This window comes from Oncorhynchus masou, chromosome 1, assembly GCF_036934945.1.
Source record: "Oncorhynchus masou masou isolate Uvic2021 chromosome 1, UVic_Omas_1.1, whole genome shotgun sequence".
Taxonomy (NCBI): Eukaryota; Metazoa; Chordata; class Actinopteri; order Salmoniformes; family Salmonidae; genus Oncorhynchus; species Oncorhynchus masou.
In genome coordinates this window covers 23,100,568-23,120,168 of record NC_088212.1, presented here as the reverse complement: position 1 = coordinate 23,120,168, position 19,601 = coordinate 23,100,568, and the positions used below count along the sequence as shown (strand labels likewise).

Here is a 19,601-nt window from a genome sequence, read left to right as displayed (position 1 = left end):
GACTCCAGCCACCCTAGTCATAGACTGTTCTCTCTGCTACTGCACGGCAAGCAGTACCAGAGCACCAAGTCTTCTACCCCCAAGCCATAAGACTCCAGAACAGCTAATCAAATGGCTACCCTGACTATTTGTATTCCCCCCCCCACCCCCCCCCTTCTATGCTTCTGCTACTTTCATTTTCTATGCATAGTCACTTTAATAACTCCACCTACATTTTCATATTACCTCGACACCGCTACCTATTGTATATAGCGCTACTATTGTTATTAACTGCTGCTCTTTAATTAGTTATTCTTATCTCTTACTTTTTTGGTGCATTTTCTTAAAATGCATTGTTGGTTAAGGGCTTGTATAAGTAAGCATTTCACTGTTGTATTCGGCGCATGTGAGAAATAACATTTGATATATAACATGAAAACAGCCAAGACAACTCTGCTTGGGCGAGTAACATGGTCAGTGAGGTGTTCCCTTGTTTGTCTGGAAGTAGCGAGCAAGCTTGCCAACTTTAGCCAGTGAGCTTGGGTGTTTGATTGCCGTTGTGAGGTCAAAACTCTCGGATCAACCCTTCTCCGTCAGAGCTTCCAGTGTGCGCTCTAAACTGATCATTTAACAGCGACCGAATTTACAAACAACCCCAGAGCGGCGCACTCTGACACACTGGAGACAATTTACGAATGCACCCTAAGTAGACCAGACCCAGCTTCTATGGGATACACACTCAGTTATGTAGACCGGAACGTGCTTTTTCTGGTGGTAATCTTTATTTATTCATAATCTTTGGTTTGCCAAGAAGAACCAACGTTGAGAACTTGTCATTCATTCATGAACGTATTGTATTATTAGCCCTGTGTTTATTTGATTAATATAGCTAGTTCTATTGAACACAATACAATGTTTGCGGGCCTGCCTGAGCTTGGGATATCTAATGGAGAGGATCTAAAAGAAACACTGACCAACTGCACAGAGCCTCTGAAAGCCATTGACCAGTTTCAGGTAAGCTAACTAGCAAGCTAACAGCTAGATAAAACAGGACTAAAAGCATGTTGATAGTAGCGTATCGACAGTACAGTGGTTCAAACTATGTATTGTGCTCATTGGTTACTATAAATATCAGTTAAGTCAGTGGTTAGTCAACGTAGGTCATTCAAATAACGTTAGCTAGTCAGTTAATGTTAGCTAGCAATGACACAGGGCATCGTTCGGCAGCGCTTCCACGGTCGCCCTGAATTAATCGTTCATTAAATCACCCCACTGGGGGAATTTTGTTTGGGAATGGCTTCAGTAAACGTAGGTAACTTAATTTCCAAAGTAAACACGCTGCTGGAGTTATTTAGAACAATTCTTTCTATTCGCGCCTTCTAATTTCTCCAAAATATGAGTGCGCATGCGCGTGGACCCGAGCCTTTATTTAACTAGAAAAAAAACTAGGCAAGTCGGTTAAGAACAAATTATTATTTACAATGACGGCCAACCCCTGTATGATGTCAAAGTGCTCTAAAGTCGTGGATTTCAAACGGAAAACGTTTTGCAACGAAAACCAGTGGTGTATTCATTACACCGATTCTGTTTCGTCTTTTAACAGAAGCGTTTAATCCTAACGCTGTTGGGTTCCGGGGTGTATTCATTACGGAAACCGTTTACAATTTAACAGCCAAACGGAGTTTCAATTGGACAAATTCAGTTAGGTCCCTCCCCGTTCCATTTGCTTCTGTATAAGACACATTTCGCAACAGCGTCTGGAAGACAGAACCCTGCAGACTTCTCCGCTTTAGAGCAGGGAAGAATCGATCATTAAGATGTGCAATTTGTGCCGAACACTTCGCAGATTACTCAGATTGGAATGGCAACACGTGGAATCCATACAATTTAAAAATAACCACTACTTCCGTTTAAGAACACAACAGCTTTTATATGATGTTGAAGAGAATTTGGAGTAAACTGTTCCTGTTGCAAAACGTTTAGAAACAGAATTGGTTCAAAGAATGCACCCCAGGAGAGTCCATCACAACGTTTTGCAATGGAATCCGACGAGCATCGGAGCCGGTGTAGTACGATTCGATCTTAGTCCTGCATTGACGCTTTCCCTGTTTGATGGTTCGTCGGAGGGCATAGCGGGGTTTCTTAGAAGCTTCCGCGTTAGTCGCGCTCCTTGAAAGCGGCTGCTCTACCCTTTAACTCAATGCGGATGTTGTGATTGGCTGAAATATGTGGTATATCAGACCGTATACCACGGGTAGGACACAACTTTTATTTGTAATGCTCTAATTATGTTGGTGAACCGTTTATAATCTAAATAAGGCACCTGGGGTTTGTGGAGAGCAAGAGAAAATAATCAGTGTTGCAAGCAGTAGTTTTTCCATGTTAACGCTAGTAATGTTAGCTAGCAGGTGTTGTAGTAGTGTGAAAATTGCGGCTGCAGCAGCTGTTATCAACTTTAAGGGTAGATGTTTGTTAGCCTCACCCTTTTCAAGATTGACTTTCAATCTTTGTTTACAAATGATCATCATCTGGTTCGTGGCACTGTTTTTTGTTGCAGCACTTGCTGTTAGCTATCTCTTTGAAAAGAAACTGAGAAACGTTGTTACATTTAAACTTTATTGATATGATTTCATGGGGCCTAATGGAGTGAATGGGCTGCCTATTCTTTAACTTTAACATTTGATTCTGTGTGTGTCTGCTGTCTCCGGTCTATCAGTAGTGTCTGTGTTTGACCCATGGGGTGCAAAGGTATTACGGTTGCTGTCCTTTCAGCACCATAAGCCTGTCACCTTTGATGTGACACTGTTGTTGTCACTATTGGTTATAGCGTGTTGGCTACCATAAGTCGGTAAACAGTGCATTATTTTATGGTGTGTGTCATGTATGCATGCCGGTTCTGTCTTTGTGTGTGCAACAGCCCGAAGCGCAGCCAGGCCTGTTTTGATTCATTCTTCATAATGTCATTGAAAAGTATTGCTCCACCTTCACTAGAACAATAATGGTCCTACTAAAGAAGATATGTCAGGCGCGTTAATGATGCTATGTTTTCTGTTATTTCCAAAGATTTTGTTTTGTTTGATACAACGTATAGCTCTTGATCATATGAAGAGGTAACTCCGGTGACCATTTAGCCAATTTAGTGAAAGCAAGCCAATGTTACAGTTGCCTAGCCAGCTAATATTGTCAATGTACCTGCTCAGGAAGCTAGTGTTTCATTATCTATCTCTGTCAGTGAATTTAATTTCAATGTTTTGGCACGATTGTCTCATTTCATGTAACTAAACTCAGCAAAAAAATGAATGTCCCTTTTTCAGGACCCTGTCTTTCAAAGATAATTCGTAAAAATCCAAATAACTTCACAGATCTTCATTGTAAAGGGTTTAAATACTGTTTCAAATGCTTGTTCAATGAACCATAAATATGATTGAACATGCACCTGTGGAACGTACGTTAAGACACTAACAGCTTAGACGGTAGGCAATTAAGGTCACAGTTATGAAAACTTAGGACACTAAAGAGTCCTTTCTACTGATGAAAAGAAAGATGCCCAGGGTCCCGGCTCATCTGCGTGAATGTGCCTTAGGCATGCTGCAAGGACGCATGAGTACTGCAGATGTGGCCATTGAGACGCCTACTGTGAGACGTCTGAGACAGCGCTACAGGATGGACAGCTGATGGGCCTCGCAGTGGCAGACCACATGTAACAACACCTGCGCAGGATTGGTACATCCGAACATCACACCTGCGGGACAGGTACAGGATGGCAACAACTGCCCGAGTTACACCAGGAACGCACAATCCCTCCATCAGTGCTCAGATTGTCCGCAATAGGCTGAGAGAGGCTGGACTGAGGGCTTGTAGGCCTGTTGTATGGCAGGTTCTCACCAGACATCACCGGCAACGATGTTGCCTATGTGCACAAACCCACCGTCGCTGGACCAGACAGGACTGGTAAAAAGTGCTCATCACTGACGAGTCGCGGTTTTGTCTCACCAGGGGTGATTGTCGGATTCGCGTTTATTGTCGAATGAATGAGCGTTACACCGAGGCCTGTACTCTGGAGCGGGATCGATTTTGGAGATGGAAGGTCTGCCATGGTCTGGAGCAGTGTGTCACAGCATTATCAGACTGAGTTTGTTGTCATTGCCTGCAATCTCAACGCTGTGCGTTACAGGGAAGACATCCTCCTCCCTCATGTGGTACCCTTCCTGCAGGCTCATCCTGACATGACCCTCCAGCATGACAATGCCACCAGCCATACTGCTCGTTCTGTGCGTGATTTCCTGCAAGACAGGAATGTCCGTGTTCTGCCATGGCCAGCGAAGAGCCCAGATCTAAATCCCATTGAGCACGTCTGGGACCTGTTGGATTCCCCCCCAGAAATGTCTGGGAACTTGCAGGTGCATTGGTGGAAGAGTGTGGTAACATCTCACAGCAAGAACTGGCAAATCTGATGCAGTCCATGAGGTGGAGATGCACTGCAGTGCTTAATGCAGCTGGTGGCCACACCAGATACTGAATGTTACTTTTGATTTTGACACCCCCCCCCCCCCCCCCTTTGTTCAGGGACAAATTATACAATTTCTGTTAGTCACATGTCTGTGGAACTTGTTCAGTTTGTCTGTTGTTGAATTTTGTTATGTTCATACAAATATTTACACGTTAAGTTTGCTAAAAATAAACGCAGTTGACATTGAGGACGCTTATTGTTTTGCTGAGTTTAGCTGCAGGCTTAAAGAAACATTCAATTATATAATTTGCATAGAAACTGAAATAAAAGCATGTCGATGGAAAGATGTGTGTGTCATGTATGCTAGAATGAAGGTTTAACAATGACAGCTGCATATGTGTATTAACCAATAAATATGGCATAACCTACACACATGGCATACCTTGAAATACAATCCTCTCTAAAAACAGCTGTACAATGTGCCTTGCAATAATATAATCAGAGTTTGATTTCTAAACTAGATCAGTTGTCAAATAGCAGCTGCCCAATCCCATAGTGGGTATGCATAATGTTGGATGCATTGGAATGTAAGATATGGAGAATGATAAAGGGTCGGTAGGATTATAGAAAAAGCATTTGGGAAATTGTTTGAGTTGCAAATACTAAATGTTCAGTGAATGCGAGTATATTTAGGTGGTTAGTAACTTTGGCACCATAAACTTTTAGAAGGTTATTAACAATTATTTATTATTCTAGTAACTATGACTGGGTGTGAGGAATGTTTCCATAATGTACATTTCATGCATATGCATTCAAACACAATCCCAAATAGTGTTTCACCATTTATTGAGTACAGAGACAAATAGCAAAGGTGTCTCAGGCAGTATTTGAATTATCTAAATATAGCGTAACCAACCATACTTTGGAAACTACTCTAAACTTTTCCTTTTTCCAGCCTTATTGTAAAATTGATTTAAAATAAAATCCTCAGCAATCTATACACACTACCCTATAATGACAAAGGAAAAACAGGCTTTTTGAAATGTTTAGACCATTTGCTATGAGAGTCGAATGAGCTCAGTTGCACCCTGTTTCCGTTGATCATCCTTGATGTTTCTACAACTTAATTGGAGTCCACCTGTGGTAAATTAAATTGATTGGACATGATTTGGAAAGGCACACACCTATCTATATAAGGTCCCACAGATGACAGTGCATGTCAGAGCAAAAACCAAGCCATGAGGTCGAAGGAATTGTCTGTAGTTGTCTGAGTTCCGAGACAGGATTGTGTCGAAGCACAGATCTGGGGAAGGGTACCAAAACATTTCTGCAGCGTTGAAGGTCCAGTGGCCTCTGTGATTATTAAATGGAAGAAGTTTGGAACCACCAAGACTCTTGCTAGACATAGACGCCCGGCCAAACTGAGCAATCGGGGAAGACGGGCCTTGGTCAGAGAGGTGCCCAAGAAACCGATGGTCACTCTGACAGAGCTCCAGAGTTCCTCTGTGGAGATTGGAGAACCTTCCAGAAGGACAAACATCTCTGCAGCATGGTAGAGTGGCCACTCCAAAGTAAAAGGCACATGACATCCCGCTTGGAGTTTGTCAAAAGACACCTAAATACTCTGACCATGAGAAACAAGATGCCATGATGGAACTCTTTGCCCTGAATGCCAAGCGTCTGGAGGAAACCTGGCACCATCCCTATGGTGGTGGCAGCATCATGCTGTGAGGATGTCTTTCAGCGGCAGGGACTGGGAGACTAGTCAGGACCAAAGCAAATGAACTTTGCAAAGCATAGAAATCCTTGATGATAACCTGCTCCAGAGCGCTCAGGACCTCAAACTGAGGTGAAGGTTCACCTTCCAATAGGACAACGATCCTACGTATACAGCCAAGACAATGCCGTAGTGGCTTCGGGTCAAGTCTCTGAATGTCCTTGAGTGGCCCAACGAGAGCCCGGACTTGAACCCGAGCTTACATTTCTGGGAGACCTGAAAATAGCTGTGCAGCAACGCTCCCCATCCAACCTGACAGAGCTTTAGAGGATCTGCAGAGAAGAATGTGAGAAACTACCCAAATGCAGGTGTGTCAAGCTTGTAGCGTCATACCCATGAAGACTCAAGGTTGTAATCGATGTCAATGGTGCTTCAACAAAGTACTGAGTAAACGGACTTAATACTTATGTTTTTGCTTTTTCATTATGGGGTATTGTGTGTAGATTGATGAGGAACAAATACAATTTAATCCATTTTAGAATAAGGCTGTAATGCACCAAAATATGGAAATGGTCAAGGGGTCTGAATACTTTCCAAATGCGCTGTATATGTCACGTGTTGTGGCGGGCACAATCTTACAATGTTACAGTCCAGAAATGAGAGCTTTACCATCTATGCCAAAAGCCCGGGCCTTTGATGGAAACTGTAGAACTGTCATCAACGCATGCTACAGTATTCTCCCTTCTGTCTAGGATAATTTGTGTGCTCAGGCCACATATGAGTCAAATAAATGATCACGACAAAGGAATGTAGTTTGTGAGCTAGAAAATGAACATCCTAGCAGTCTGAGTCGGGTTGCTCTCCAATCATCTTACTCTAGCTATCGACAGGGATAATGTGGCATTTCTTATTTGTCAGTATGAATGAAATTAGTGGGTCCTGCCTTGATGACTGTTCCCTTTACACTACTTAACCTATAGATTTGTTTTTTTGTCTGAAATTATTACTTGGATTAAATTGATAGCTAAAACACTCCTTGTCCTGGAATGACATAGCTAGTGATTTTAAAGCTATCTGCTCCTGCTAACTAGCAAATGATCTACTTGTTGTACCTAGCTAGTTAACTAACAAGCTAGCTACATTACTAAGACTAATGCATTTTAAGTTGGGAGTCATTTTACAGCTAAATAGTTAGATTACAATTAAATAAAGACTCTCTCTCGAGCTGTTACCAGCTGTGTTTAGTACCTTAGACACAGAGAATGTGATTGGCAGATATGATCAGCAGAGATGGTATCTGGATATTGAACAAGTTTTGATTGATTTACAGTTTAGTAGTCGGCAGCATTTGGCTGTCCAGCTAGTGAACATAAAAGTATTTAGAACAAAGAATTGACATTGCCAACAAATGGAAATTTATTCAGAAGGAACATACACTATCTAAAAACCAGGTCCTCTCTTGACATAGATTGATCATTTCGAAACTAAAGCAAATGGCTTGCTTCAGCTCACCATCTAGTACATGTAATGATTACAATTTTTTTTTAAACTGTAATCATTTATGTTACCAGCTAAATTATTGTAATCATTACTTCTTGTATTACTTTTAAATCCAGGAAGGATATTTGTGAAGGAAATACCTTTTCTGTTTTCCTGAATGTTTTTCAATTCAGCATGAAAAAAGGCACACTTTTTTAAAGTTCGTTCCACTTGAGCAAGTCTGATCCACAAGTCAGAGACCACTATTTAGACTCATTGATCCTTTTGTCTTTTTCTAAAGGCTCTTAAGGGAAAGGTAATCTGAAAGTAATTAGATTGGTATGGAGTTTGGGTAATCCAAAAAATTTGGTTACTTATTACATTTCTAGACAGGTGAATAGTAACTAACAGATTACATTTCGAAAGTAACCTACTCAACCCTGGTAAGCAGGCTCCATGAGTAATGTTAGATTACACAATTATCCCTGCAATGATTATGAAATGTGTAACACCACCATGTCAGTGCATTGATTATTATCTCACCTTCATCAGTCTGTCTGGGATGTGTTGTTTTGCAGACAGAAAATGGCATTTTGTTACCAACTCTTCAGTCAGCTCTTCCCTTCCTGGACCTTCACGGAACTCCTCGGTTGGAGTTTCACCAGTCTGTCTTTGACGAGCTTTGTGACAAGTTGATGGAGCGAGTCGCCACTATCGCGGAGGGCAAGGATGAGGACCGGTGCGACATCTATGCTAGTAAACAGCAGGTCTTCATAGAGAAGTCATCAACCATTGTACATGTATTTTAGGCATTGAGTTTCTGGGTATTCCTGCTCCCTCTACAGTTATGGTAAACTTAAAGAGCTGCTGGAGAAGAGCTTTCCGCTGGTGAAGATGCCTTCCATTCAGCCAGTGGTCATGCAGGTGCTGAAGCATCTTCCAAAGGCAAGTCTCGGTCTTCCCACCTTCAAATCCAATCTGCATTAGGGGAAACAGCTCCACTGTTCGCCCCAGCTCCTTTGTTATAGTTTTGTTGTTGGAATAGAGGAGAGGATCCTCTAGCAGCATGGTAAAAACAGGTACGTACTCCGCTGTTCAATCTCCTGTGCAATGATGTCCGAGGCGGGGAAAAAACGTGTTTGTTGTTTGCAGTAACTTCTTTGTTTTAATATCCCAAACGGATGTTGCAGTTTCACCAATTTTAATGATTCTAGCTTTAAGTGAATGCACTTCGTTTTCAATTTATAGTTCTTTGCAAATCACATTAGCCATAAGAAGTGACTTGTTTTCCATGATTCTTTCTCCAAAGCACATTGATCTCTACCACAGCTCAGTGTTTGAAATGTTCTGATTGAGTGTTTATGTTCCTATGAACAGGTACCAGAGAAAAAGCTGAAGCTTGTGATGGCTGATAAGGAACTGTATAAGGTCTGTGCTGTTGAGGTGAAGAGGCAGATCTGGCAGGAAAACCAGGCTCTCTTCGGAGATGAGGTCTCTCCCTTGCTCAAGCAGTATATCGTGGCAAAGGAGGCAGCACTTTTCAGCAGCGATCTCTCTATTCTGCACAACTTCTTCAGCCCCTCCCCCAAAGCAAGACGCCAAGGAGAGGTGAGCCACCCCAGTACATCTGGACCTTTTCATTACTTTTTCACTCCTAATAGATTCTGTTCACATTCCAATAAGCATTTGTTATGATTAGGGCCATGCATCCATTATAACAAGTAGGGCTGTGACGATACCAGTATCACAATATTATTTTTATGGCAAAAATGATAACACAACGCAGACCAAAATCCTTGGTTCTTTAAAAACCTGCTGTATGTAACATATTGCATGCCTATAGCTTGGAAAATAATTGACTGGATGACAGCATAACTGTTTGTTTAAGATTGTTTTCCTAAAGAAGTTAAATGTGCTTAATGTTTTGTTTCCTTGCCATGAAACTAACAAGTATCATCCCGGCCCTAATAACAAGAGTCCATAGTTTTTTTCCTCAGTCAACCATTTGTTAGTCTGTAAATTCAAGAGAGAGTTGGGTGTGCTTGAGACTATCCCTTTTTCTGTTTTAGGTAGTCTTGAAACTGACCCAGATGATTGGGAAGAATGTGAAACTATATGACATGGTGCTCCAGTTTCTGCGAACACTCTTCTTGCGTACTCGTAATGTCCACTACTGCACCCTGCGTGCAGAGCTGCTCATGTCCCTCCATGACCTGGACATCAGTGAGATCTGCTCAGTAGACTCCTGCCACAAGGTATGGCCTAACTCATGTGTACAGCATGTCTTCTGTAAGCAAACAGGAGTAGTATTGATTTCAAATATATGCAAATACGTTGGCAAATGTTCTGGATGCTTGTGCAGAGCGCTGTACGTCTATATCTTGGCAGTTCACCTGGTGCTTAGATGCCTGTATCCGTGAGAAGTTTGTGGATGCCAAGCGAGCCCGGGAGTTGCAAGGTTTTCTGGATGGAGTGAAGAAAGGACAGGAGGAAGTACTTGGGTGAGAGAAGAAGAATGGGGGAAATGTGATTGAACATGTCTTATTGCACCATTTTAGGATTAATAAAAAAATGTGACAAAAATGTTAATGGTCTTGCTTTCCAGGGACCTGTCCATGATACTGTGTGACCCATTTGCCTGTAACACCCTGGTTTTGAGTACGGTCCGAAACCTGCAAGAATTGCTAAGCCAGGATGCTCTACCCAGAGTAAGACATTCAATGTTGTCATATGTGGCCTTATATGTTTTTGTGACCATTTCCACAATCTGTCGATGCTATGTGGAGACCTATTGCCACTACTGAAGAGATGTTTCTGTGTGAATGAACAGGACAGTCCAGACCTGATGCTGTTACTCAGAATGCTGTCTCTTGGACAAGGTGCTTGGGATATGATTGACAGCCAGGTCTTTAAAGAGCCTCGATTGGTATGCAGTCATTTCTTTCTATTAGTATTATTTTATAATCACTTATTTTTGTTCAGTGAGTTTACCTGTCTGTATTACATTACTTATGAGCTGCACAGCAACAATAGTTTGTTTTCCTACTCTGCACAACAATCTCTTTACAATGAACTACAGCTAGGTCCTCCCGAGTGGCGCAGTGGTCTAAGGCAGTGCTAGCTGTGCCACTAGAGATTCGAGTCCAGGCTCTGACGCAGCCGGCCGCGACCGGGAGACCAATGGGGTGGCGCACAATTGGCCCAGCGTCGTCCGGGTTAGGGGAGGGTTTGGCCGCCAGGGATGTCTTTGTCCCATCGAACTAGCGACTCCTGTGGCAGGCGCAGTGCACGCTGACACGGTCGCCAGGTGTACGGTGTTTCCTCCGACACATTGGTGTGGCTGGCTTCCGGGTTAAATGGGCATTGTGTCAAGAAGCAGTGCGGCTTGGTTGTGTTTCGGAGGACGCACGGCTCTCGACATTCGCCTCTCCTGAGTCCGTACGGGAGTTGCAGCGATGAGACAACTAACTACCAATTGGATACCACAAAATTGGGGAGAAAAAGGGGTAAAAAAAATATATATAAAATAATACAATGAACTACAGCTAGATGGCGTAGATGTGACATAACCAGCCAGGGCAGAGACTCATCATATTTGATTCTTTCCCTCTTAGGAACTGGAAGTCGTGACCCGTTTTCTCCCAGCCATGTTGTCAGTACTTGTGGACGACTATACCTTCACTGTAGAGCAGAAACTCCCTAGTGAGGAGAAGACCTCCCTCTCCTACCCCACAGCCCTGCCTGATAACTTCAACAAGTAGTTACTGGGATGGGATGTCACACTGGGGAAGGGACATACTGTAACTTTGTAGACGTGGCATGCCTGTAATTCAATTTTGTATATGTGTGTTGACATTAAGAACATTATCATGTAAAACAAGTAGTATTGATATTCTAAAATATACATTGAAATGATCAGTGTTATTTACAGTGTACATGAACCTGCTATATGTTTAATGAGGACAGACCTGGGTTCAAATACTATGTAGGGCATTTAAATTACTTTCAAAGATATTTGGAACTAAGTAAAGACAAGTAGTTGAATATTGTAATGTATTTGGAAATGCACTTGGAAAGTTTTGGAAAATAATCAAATACACTGACTCAAATAAACTCCCATGCATTTAACTCAGGTATTTAAAAAATATTATTTGAAATAAGTATTTAAAATACTTTGAAATAGTAGGCTATGTATTGAAGTATTTTCAAAAATAATTCTATAAATCATTTGAAAATGCTCAAATACACAGAAAATAAGTATTTAAATAACATGTTTAAATATACATGTATTTGAACAGAGGTCTGAATAAGGACCCTCTTTGATTAAAGTAAGTTCTCCCCTGCCCTAGGTACCTGCAGGAGAACGGGGTGGCTTGTGAGATGGGTCTGTACTACGCACTCCACATTGCCAAGCAGAGGAACAAGAATGCCTTACAAAGGTTACTTCCCGCATTGGGTAGGTTCTGCACTTGTTTTGCCACAGGTTAATATAAATAAATAAATACTGTTAGTAAATTGTTGTTAACCTGGCTCTCACCATTGTTTTGTCTCTATCATGTAACTGCAGTGGAGACCTACAACGACATGGCCTTTGGGGACATCTTCCTGCACCTCCTGACAGCACACCTCACCTTGCTCTCTGATGAGTTTGGGACTGAAGAGTTCTGCTCTGCTGTGTTTGATGGCTTCCTCCTCACCTCTTTCTCCAGGTCTGTCTTTTCCTGGGACATACAGGAGATTACTGCAAGTATTGCATTTGAAATTAATGGAAATGTTACTAAACATTTATGAAATGTGTGAAATTGAGGTAGAGTACTGTACTAAGGGTCATATATTTTACCTTTATCTCACATTACACCCTGACATATTTTTATGTGTATTCCAGTAAAGACCATGTCCACAGACACAACCTACGCCTGTTGCTTCACCTTCACCAGAAAGTGCTGCCATCTTGTGTGGAGACCTTAGTGAAAACCCTGGAACCCTCAAAACAGGTGGGCAAACTGCCATATTGCATGAAATAGGTTCCAAAGGAGATTGAACAGGATCTTGAGCACTTACAAATTCGTAACACATTGTATAAATTGCAATTCGCGATTGCAGGATTATTACATGTTTTATTTGCACAATATCATACTAAATGAATGATGATGTAACCAATTGTGCACAATTTTCAGAGATCTGTTTTGGCTCATGAGCACTGCTTTCAAAATTACTGGCAGAAATTATACAAAACCTTTCATCTTTAATTGAAACACCTAAATAAATAACTTTTCCCATGAAAACGTAATATTAACCACATAAGATCAATGATTGGGGTTATGTAGATTTTTTGTTGTTGTCTGTCGCTCACACTAGGTGGTGGGTGTTTGGGGGCGGGGCCAGTCTAGGAAGATCCAATCGCACAACATGATTGTTGTAGACACTCCACTTCCCATATAAGTGGCCGTAATGCACTCTCATCTCACTTCTTTCGTCTTCCTCACGGAATTGATGTAGATCCTCTACGACTCTCCTAACGATCGACTTGGACCTCTGTCACCTGTGAACAGGTTAGCAGGACAAAATGAAGGACTCCACCGCCAAGCATAGGACAGTAGCTTCTCGTCGAGAGGATTGAGCTCACAACAAAATCTACTCAGGTTTGAGGCTCACAGCTAGCCTCCGCCCGCTTAGCATCCTCCAGATGGCGTATGTGTCCGCAGCATGCTCTGTTAGGGCACTGTACGTTACCGCTCACTGATGGCCTGTCAAGGAGAGCTACAGGAGTCCGAGCGGTCATTCGCTGTAGATGTTTCAAGGTCCTGCCCCAACGATTCCCCTGGAGGAAAGGGGGGGGAAGACGGTCCTAGGGGTCCCTCCCCAGCAGCAGAGGGGAGCAGTGCATGGTTCACATGATGTTTGGCCCTGCCCCCTCCCGGGCTGAAGACTGCAGGAGGGGCACTCTGCTCCACCAGAGCGCGTTCCCAGTGCAGCGGCCGATCGTTTTTATATCAAAGCACAGAAAAGCTGGAGCAGACCACTCTCCCCCGGAGTGTCCTCCATACCGTAGTGTTCACCTCAACACCCTTGTTGGTTGAATCAGAGGCCAGAAGACAAGATTTCAATTGCCACAAAGCACTGTCCCCGTTCGTGTGCATTTTATTGCCTTTTCAAATATAAATACCACTGTTGCACCAAAGCATTTCGCCAGAAGCACAGAACATATAACCAAAAGAGGACCACAGGGTGCTACGGCTGTGACCCACTTGCTCCACTTCCATCCCTGGGTTCTATCCATGGTTACGAGAGTCTTCCGACTTCAGTTCACCAGAGAACCGCCAAACTTAGAACAGAATGTTGGTTTCTGTAGTGACTGGCGACTCAAATACTAGAGCAGGAGATCTCCACTCTGTTGAGCAAAAGGAAGATCAGAGTAGTAGCAGCAGCAGAAGCCCAGAGCAGTTTCAACTCTCGTTACTTCCTGGTTCCCAAGAAGGGTAGGTCAGCACCCCATATTGGACCTACGGATCCTCATCAGCTATCTGAGAAAGTCCATGTTCTATAATGTTAGGCGAAACGTGTGGTCTCTTCATTCGTCAAGGCTATTGGTTCATTACAGTTGATTTGCAGGATGCCTATTTCCGCAAGTGTGGAAAAGGACCTTGTGGCTACAAGGAGCCATGGTAAGTTGCTAGCTAGCATTAAACATACCTTATAAAAAAAACAATCTTCACATAATCACGAGTTAACTGCACATGGTTGATGATATTACTAGGTTAACAAGCTTGTCATGCTTTGCATATAATCAATGCAGTGCATGTTCATTTATCATCAAATCACAGCCTACTTCGCCAAACGGGGGATGGTTTAACAAAAGCGCATTCGCGAAAAAAGCACAATCATTGCACAAATGTACCTAACCATAAACATCAATGCCTTTCTTAAAACAAATACACAGAAGTTTTTTTTTTTTTTTACTTGCATATTTACTTAAATGAAATTCATGTTTGGAGGCAATATTAACTAGGGAAATTGTGTTACTTCTTTTGTGTTCAGTACAAGCAGAGTTAGGGTATATGCAACAGTTTGGGCTGCCTGGCTCTTTGTCAACTAATTTGCCAGAATTTTACATAATTATGACACAACATTGAAGGTTGTGCAATGTAACAGCAATATTTAGACTTAGGGTTGCCACCTGAACGGTTACGTATTTAACTGAAAGAAAAAATATATATACATTTTTAAATGATAGTTTCCGGATTTAACCATATTAATGACCTACAGCTCTTATTTCTGTGTTTATTATGATTAAGTCTATGATTTGATAAAGCCGTCTGACTGAGCGGTGGTAGGCAGCAGCAGGCTCGTAAGCATTCATTCAAACAGCACTTTCCCGCGTTTGCGAGCAACTCTTAGCAATGCTTGAGGCACAACGCTGTTTATGACTTCAAGCCTATCAACTCCTGAGATTAAGCTGGCAATACTAAAGTACCTATAAGAACATCCAATAGTCAAAGGTATATGAAATACAAATGGTATGGAGAGAGATAGTCGACGCGTCACAATTCCTATAATAACTACAACCTAAAACTTATTAACTGGGAATATTGAAGAACTGGGAATATTGAACTACCAGCTTTCATTTGTTCTCATGTTCTGAGCAAGGAACTTAAACGTTAGCTTTTTTTACATGGCACATATTGCACTTTTACTTTCTTCTCCAACACTGTTTTTGTGTTATTTAAACCAAATTGAACATGTTTCATTATTTATTTGTGACTAAATAGATTTTATTTGTATTATATTAAGTTCAAATAAGTGTTCATTCAGTATTGTTGTAGTTGTCATTACTATATATATATATATATATAATTATTATTATTATTTATATTTTTATATATTATTATTATTTATATTTTTATATATTATTATTTATATATATCTCGGCCGATTTAATCAGTATCGGCATTGAAAGATCATAATCGGTCGACCTCTACTTCTGGCCCTATTGTCACGTCCTAATCAGAAAGGACAATAGAACTACAGTGGCATACATCAACCTCCAGGGTGGCATCCAATCACTGCGCCTCCCACACAAACTCCTGTTGTGGAGCAGCGCATATCGCCATTTGTTACGCCCCAGGCACGACCCATGCGCGACCCATGCCCAATGAACAAAGGAGAGGACTTGATGTCCAGAGGGAATCCATCACCACATATTGGCCAGAATATGGGAGAAATTAGGACAGGCGTCTGTAGATCGCATCACACAAAAACGCACACTACCTGCTGTTCTTTTCAATGACAAGCAATGATGCGCTACTAGGGGTAGACTCGCTGGCACAACCATGGCCAAGAGTACAGCTTTACGCATTTCCCCCCTCTGTCTGATTCTCTCCAGTCAGAACAGCAGTGGTCTCTCATCCTGATAGCCCTTTTCTGGCCAGGATGGCTATGGTTAGCAGATCTGTCACTCCTGTTCGACCAGCCCTGGCAACTACCGGTACGCAATCTGCTGACCCAAGTGAACAGAATGATTTTCCATCGCAATCTGAACATTGGGGCTCTTTAGTCCTGGCCCATGAGACGATTAATCTTAATGCGACAGGCCTGCCGCTGAAAGTCGTGGAGACTTCAGAGCATTTACAGCCCCATCAACACTCGCACTACACAACCAGAAGTGCAGTGTGTTTGATAGACGGTGTGATCAGAAACAGATCCTTCCCTTTCTTTGCTCAAATCCAGAGTTACTCTGCCTCCTGCAGGACCTTTTGGACAAGGACAAGCCTTTTACACTGCAAAGGTGTACTTGGCCTGCAACATAGGCTTTGACAATGGTACAGCGGAGAAGTACCACCTTGTCCGTCATTTTAAAAGGGTGCCCAGTACCCAAACGGCTAGTCTCATCCTGGGACTCTTCTGCTGTGCTTGAGGACATTTCACAGCAGCCATTCATGCCGCTGGAAAGCATGGACATTTTTATTTATCTCGTTTAAAACTGCTTTTAGCCATTATATCTGCAAAACAGGTGGGGGAATTGCACACAATGTCAGTCCACCACTAGTGCCTGAGCTTTGCCCTGTGGTCATCCAAGTTTAGTTACCTTGCATCCTAACCCCGCTTTTGTGCCTGAAGTAAGTTGTGCTTATAATCGCCTCACTTTACAGCTGTTGAACTTTCACCCACTGGCCTTTTCCTCCATGGAGGATGAGCGTCTCCACTGCTTGTGTCCAGTACGTCCATTGCATATCTAAATGTCCGGGCGAGAGCCCTATGCAAGAGCGATCTGCTCTTTCTTTCTTGGGACCAATTTCTCGCAAGTGTTTATCCCATCGGATGATGGAGGCTATTTTACTGGCATACAACAGCAAGGGTTTACAACCTCTGAAGGGCCTGAGTGCTCACTCCAACAAACATATGGCTGTGTCACGGGCATTGTTCAAAAGTGTCTCTGTTCAAGAGGTCTGTAATGCAGGGCTACCCCCCCCCCCATACCAACTGGACATCACTGTGCCCTCATTAGAGCATACGGTGCTTACTGTCAGGACTTCTGAGGGTTGATCCTGTCTAGACTTGGCTTTGGAGAGATTAGGAGCTCTACTGGAGTTGGCTACATTTTTATTTATTTAACTAGGCAACTCAGTTAAGAACAAATTCTTACTTACAATGACGGCCTACCTACATAAGGTCACTTGACATAACCCAGGGTCTATGATATTATGAGTGAGGTGACTCAGTGTTTCCCTCACGCTCTGTGTAAGGAAGACCACATGTACATTTTAAGTTGGAAGTTTACATACACTTATGTTGGAGTCATTAAAACTAGTTTTTCAACAACTCCACAAATTACTTGTTAACAAACTATAGTTTTATCTAGTCGGTTAGGACATCTACTTTGTGCATGACACAAGTAATTTTTCCAACAATTGTTTAGCCGGATTATTTTACTGTATCACAATTCCAGTGGGTCAGAAGTTTATACACTAAGTTGACTGTGCCTTTAAACAGCTTGGGAAATTCCAGAAAATTATGTCATGGCTTTAGAAGCTTCTGATAGGCTAATTGACATAATTTGAGTCAATTGGAGATGTACCTGTGGATGTATTTCAAGGCCAACCTTCAAACTCAGTGCCTCTTTGCTTGACATCATGGGAAAATCAAAAGAAATCAGCAAAGACTTCAAAAAAAATTGTAGACCTCCACAAGTCTGGTTCATTCTTGGGAGCAATTTCCAAATGCCTGAAGGTACCACGTTCATTTGTACAGACAATAGTACGCAAGTATAAACACCATGGAACCACGCAGCCGTCATACCACTCAGGAAGGAGATGTTTTCTGTCTCCTAGAGATGAACGTACTTTGGTGCGAAAAGTGCAAATCCATCCCAGAACAACAGCAAAGGACCTTGTGAAGATGCTAGAGGAAACAGGTACAAAAGTATCTATATCCACAGTAAAACGAGTCCTATATCGACATTACCTGAAAGGCCACTCAGCAAGGAAGAAGCCACTGCTCCAAAACCACCATTAAAAAAGCCAGACTGCAGTTTGCAACTGCACATGTGAACAAAGATCTCACTTTTTGGAGAAATGTCCTCTGGTCTGATGAAAAAAAAAAATATAGAACTGTTTGGCCACAATGACCATCGTTATGTTTGGAGGAAAAAGGGGGAGGCTTGCAAGTCGAAGAACACACATTCTTAAAATAGTGGTGATCCTAACTGACCTAAGACGGGGAATTTTTACTGGGATTAAATGTCTGAGTCCAAAAAAAAATGTATTTGGCTAAGGTGTATGTAGACTTCTGACTTCAACTGTACTTAGAAGTGAGATGAAAGTGTATTATTACAGCCACTTAGATTTGGATCTTCCGAGATTGGCTCCACCCCCAGGCGATACCCATTGTGAGACTCCTCACTCATATTATCATAGAGCTGGGGTTATATCAAGTAAACTTACGTTTTACTGTTCTGAAAATTACATGAAAATTACATGTGGCTTATAAAATAGTTTTTCCGGTTTACTCCGGTCACATAGTCACGTCCCATAGTCAGGGCCATGGGAAAGCTCCTGGCCCTGTGGCATAACTACTGTATTTCCATATTCTTCATTCTCTGTGCTTGTCTGGTGTCCACAGAGCAGTGACCAGGTAAAGGAGCTGTACACCAAGCTGACAGGGAAACTGGAGGCCCAAAAGAAGAGTCCTCCCCAGCCAGACGAAGCCCCCTCCCTGGACCTCCATCCTGTTAAAGTGCCCACTACAGCTTCCACTCATCGCTCTGAGAGAATAGGTGGTAGGGAGCAGCAAAATAAGGAAACCAATTAGTCTGAAAAAAGGATGCTGATATTACATGTTGAATTTAGGTTGGCTCATGAAACCATAAAAAATGACTAAATGTAATTTCCTCTATGGGTACTATGGTTAAGGTTTAGTTTGTTTTCTAATACTTGTTTTATTAAGATGTCGTATTTGAAGCAGTTTTCCAGCTTTAACAATGTAACTCAGTTGCCAATGTTTTTCAGTGTGAATTATTACTTTTTAATTTTTAGAAATACGTAGTCTTGCTTAATTATTGTTAAGTATATTTTCTTATGTACTGGATCTATAAAGACTGAATGTCAATGTGTGTGTATGTACCGTTTGTATTGTGTCAGTGGAGACGCAAGCTTTAAATAAATTAATTTAGAAATGGTTAAAAAAGTTTATACTATATATATAGACGAGTATGTGGACACCCCTACGATCTCCATAAACGAACATCGGCAGTAGAATGGCCTTACTAAAGAGCTCAGTGACTTTGTGTGGCACTGTCATTGGCTGCCACGTTTCCAACAAGTCAGTTCATCAAATTTCTGCCCAGTTAAAGCTGCCCTGGTCAACTGTAAGTGCTGTTATTGTGGAAGTGGAAACGTCTAGGAGCAAGAACAGCTCAGCCGCGACATGGTAGGCCAGTATAGCCTAGTAGTTAGAGCATTGGACTAGTAACCGAAAGGT

At 42.1% G+C, this 19,601-nt stretch overlaps 1 protein-coding gene across 2 annotated transcripts; it reads left to right on the top strand.

Moving 5' to 3' along the window:
* Positions 1-582: 582 nt before the first annotated feature.
* Positions 583-19,307, top strand: LOC135539511 (negative elongation factor B-like). 2 transcript variants are annotated; one of them, XM_064965427.1, is made up of 13 exons: positions 583-993; positions 8,204-8,364; positions 8,471-8,570; positions 9,003-9,233; positions 9,695-9,880; positions 10,014-10,126; positions 10,231-10,333; positions 10,456-10,551; positions 11,240-11,382; positions 11,975-12,081; positions 12,193-12,334; positions 12,511-12,619; positions 18,744-19,307. In XM_064965427.1, the coding sequence occupies exons 1-13, from the start codon at positions 892-894 to the stop codon at positions 18,930-18,932; spliced, it is 1,782 nt and encodes a 593-aa protein (XP_064821499.1). In that variant the 5' UTR covers positions 583-891; the 3' UTR covers positions 18,933-19,307. The 2 variants fall into 2 exon arrangements, with proteins under 2 accessions (XP_064821499.1, XP_064821504.1); XM_064965432.1 differs by lacking the exon at positions 583-993 and adding an exon at positions 1,711-2,233.
* The last annotated feature ends 294 nt before the right edge of the window (positions 19,308-19,601 follow it).